Source organism: Rhagoletis pomonella, unplaced genomic scaffold (genome assembly GCF_013731165.1).
Source record: "Rhagoletis pomonella isolate Grant_MI unplaced genomic scaffold, Rhpom_1.0 Rhpom_scaffold_00025, whole genome shotgun sequence".
Classification (NCBI taxonomy): Eukaryota; Metazoa; Arthropoda; class Insecta; order Diptera; family Tephritidae; genus Rhagoletis; species Rhagoletis pomonella.
Genome location: NW_023458579.1, coordinates 676,342 through 679,748, shown reverse-complemented (window position 1 = coordinate 679,748; position 3,407 = coordinate 676,342). Strand labels below are relative to the sequence as shown.

Below are 3,407 nucleotides of genomic sequence, written 5' to 3'. Positions count from 1 at the left end.
GCAATGTGAAGATATATCGAAATTTCGTTTTTACGATATATCAAAAAACAACATTTTTATTGAATAATTTAAATTTTGATCATTTTAAACGACATTTTAATTTTCAATGTATACTTTTCCAAAAGAAAATGGTTATAATTTCGTTTTAAAAGTGTAAACTAAGCAGTAAAACCGCAGTGTTATGAAGTCGGTGTTTATCGATAGTACGCTGTGAAACAAACAAACACATATCTAAACGATGTGTATTAATTTATTTAAAAGAAAACAAGAGGTTCACGATGGCTGCGGAATTGCTGAAAGTAAGTTAAGTTAAATGACAAGTCATTAATAAATTTTAACAAGTTTTATGTTTTCATTACAGAGAGAGCGTGAGGCGAATTGTTCCCATGAGGAAAAAGACTGCTTCCTTGAGTTCATGGCGAAGCACATCAGTGTGATTGATGACAAACGAAACGATACCAAAATGATATCAAAGAAGAAGGATGTATGGCGCATTATAAAAAGTGATATGGAATCACTAGGATATGAGAGGGAAATAAGCAAACTGAGGCAGCAATGGATGCGCATGAAGGCGCATGCAAAAACCAATTTGGCAACTGTTCGTAAAGCCCGCACAGCTACAGGCAATCTTGTGGAAGTTCCTGAGCTCAGTCACAGCGACGAAGAAGTGGTTGATATGATCCAGATTGAGCTACAGGAAGACAGCATTTTAATTGATAGCAACACGGAATGTTTGGAGTTGGAGGAGCTGGACCAATCTCATCATGATGAATCAGAAGAGCAGCCGAAATCGACAGAAAAAAGACATCAACGGGGCGATAATTTAGTAAATGACCTTAGAAAATTACCAAAAAAAGCAGACAAACATGACGTTCTACAGGAAAGGCGAAAGCAAATCCAAAAGGAAACAGAAATGCATAAGCTGAAAATAAAGCACGAAAAAGAGCTCCATTCATTACAAATGGAGCATATGATTGAACTCCATGAATTAAAAAAACAGCTACTTATGGAGCAAATAAAAAAAGACCAATCGAATCCAGAAAGTGTTCCTTTGATATACCTGAACTAAGATAGATATGGTTGTATTAGTATAACGATTTTTATTAGTGAATTTTAAAGTACCGAGACTGAACCAGCCTTAAGATTTTTATAAATGAAATTGAGTTACACTCACTCACATCTAGGTTCTGCAGCGCTTTTTTATCGATATGCACGGTACTGTTCATGGTCAATTTATTTCGTAATTTGTTTAAAGAGGTATAGTAAATTTTACAACAAAGGCTTTATAACTTCAAACTTTATAGACAAATTATGAAAATTTCAGGCTTTAAAGAGAATTTAAAAAAGAATCGAGAATGCAGTTTTATAGCTGATTAAATTTTACCATAATAATATGCAAATTAAAAGTGGCAAAGAATTAGCGTTGATTCCGATTAAAAAGTTTGATATTTTGTTGAAATTTTCAAAATTTGTCTACAAAGTTGGAAGTTTTGGGTTATAAATCCTTAGTTATAACATTTACTATACTTCTTTATACAAATTACGAAATAAATTGACCATGAATATCGATAAAAAAGCGCTGCAGAACTTAGATGTGGGTGAGTGTATGTACACCTGTGATCAGCTGATTAAGTCATCAACATTTTGATAAATTTTGGCTATTTTCCTTTTGTTTATTTAATGTTTAATAATTTCCCATAAAAGTCTAGCTCATTATATATATTATATGTGCAGTTTCAGCTAAATTTTCAACGTTTTATTCAGATTTTTTAGAATTTTTGCAAAAAGTTTGAAATGAGGATTTATATGGTGTTTGTTATATAATGAGCTTGGCTTTTATGGAAAAATAATAAACATTAAATAAACAAAAGGAAAATAGCCAAAATTGATTAAAATGTTGATGAATTAATCAGCTGATCACAAGTGTAAATATCTAGTTTTAAGTTTTTCTATGAATACATGTCAGAAAATGTGAAACGAAAAATGTGATAAATAAAATTGCTTCAAAAGTGATTATTAATAAATGCAGTTTTGAATGCTCTCCCAGAGACGCTTTCAGGGATGTCCATAGAAAGATTTTGGGCGAGTGAAAGTGTTCCGTTTCGTGGTACTGCGTCAAGAACTGCAAAAAATAATTGATTTGATTAATTTAAAATCACGCAATCCGGATAATAAGAAATAATAGTAATATATAATGAAGCACAGCAACGGCAACAATTATATTTTTGGCCGTAGCTAAGTCTACCCGAATCCTTTCCAGCACTGACTGAAATTTCGATTTAAGTTGTCCGTTTAAGCATTCAATTTTAGTTCTTGTTGTTATGTGACTTCTATTATATCTGCTTAAAAAATTGATAAATTATAAGTTTTTAGAGCAAAGTTTTGTTAATTTCCTTTGTTCTTTTTCTGTCGTCGGATCCCGAACTGGTGTTAACATGATTGAAGAAGCAGGATAGCCTCCATCACCAAGCAGAACGCCTTTATGTACATGCTTTGTTGCTTCTAAATTTGTTTTTAATCGACACATATTCCAGATCCTAGCATCATGAACAGAACCACGGGTTCTTGCAACAATGTCCAAAATTTTACAATCGGCATCGCAAACAATCTGCAAGTAAGAAAGTGTAAGCTTTTGTATGCTAATACGGTTGCTTTTTGTATAGGTTCATACGCACTTGTACATTTAATGAATAGTAACCCTTTCTATTCGTGGGTACAATCAATTGCGCCGATTACGCACGGGAATCGACCTACATTAAAAAAATTCTTTTTTACAACATTGATTTCGCCGGCCTCGTTCGGAAATTTGACGAAATCTGGTAGGAACAAAGCGATTCTTTTAGTTATGTCTTTAATAATTCGACTTATTGTTGGTTGTGACAAGCCATGAAGATCACCTGAAACAAATATTGCGCCATGAATTAGGAACAAAATATTTGCATAAGTACTTGCAAAAATCTTAATGTACAAAGTACTTGCAGTGGTAAAGAAACAGGAAGGCCTTTGTTGCTATTATCCGAATTCGTTTCCAGCATGTCAATTATAAATTCCGATGTAGCTTTATCGAACCTGTACCGCGCATAAATTCCTCATTATCCAATTCAAATGGATCACATCGCACTTTATAACTTTTTACTTTTCTAATCAATTCTAGATCTTCCGAAATTGCAAAATCGCGTTCAATCCGCTCCATGTTTACTTTATTTTGTTGTTTCTACCATCAGCTCGTAAAATATTTTATACTAGTTACGACTTAGTTGCAGCTGCAGCCGAAACTAAATTTTAAGTTGGTACTTAGCCAGAAAGTCGAAACTAAGGCGACTATGAATAGCTTTAGTTGTGACTTAAAATAGTTTCGACTTAGTTGAATACTAATATATGACTATGAATATGCGCCAATCACACTT

At 33.1% G+C, this 3,407-nt stretch overlaps 1 protein-coding gene across 1 annotated transcript; it reads left to right on the top strand.

The window, feature by feature from the left end:
* The first annotated feature begins 188 nt into the window (after positions 1–188).
* Positions 189–1,332, top strand: LOC118749634. Its single transcript, XM_036484435.1, has 2 exons — positions 189–299; positions 362–1,332. The coding sequence occupies exons 1-2, from the start codon at positions 279–281 to the stop codon at positions 1,067–1,069; spliced, it is 729 nt and encodes a 242-aa protein (XP_036340328.1). The 5' UTR covers positions 189–278; the 3' UTR covers positions 1,070–1,332.
* The last annotated feature ends 2,075 nt before the right edge of the window (positions 1,333–3,407 follow it).

Excerpts from the sequence above, each read along its gene's own strand:
- LOC118749634 (XM_036484435.1), top strand. The coding sequence starts at position 279 with ATGGCTGCGGAATTGCTGAAA. Across the intron at positions 300-361 it reads TGGCTGCGGAATTGCTGAAA|AGAGAGCGTGAGGCGAATTG; the intron begins GTAAGTTAAGTT and ends TTTTCATTACAG.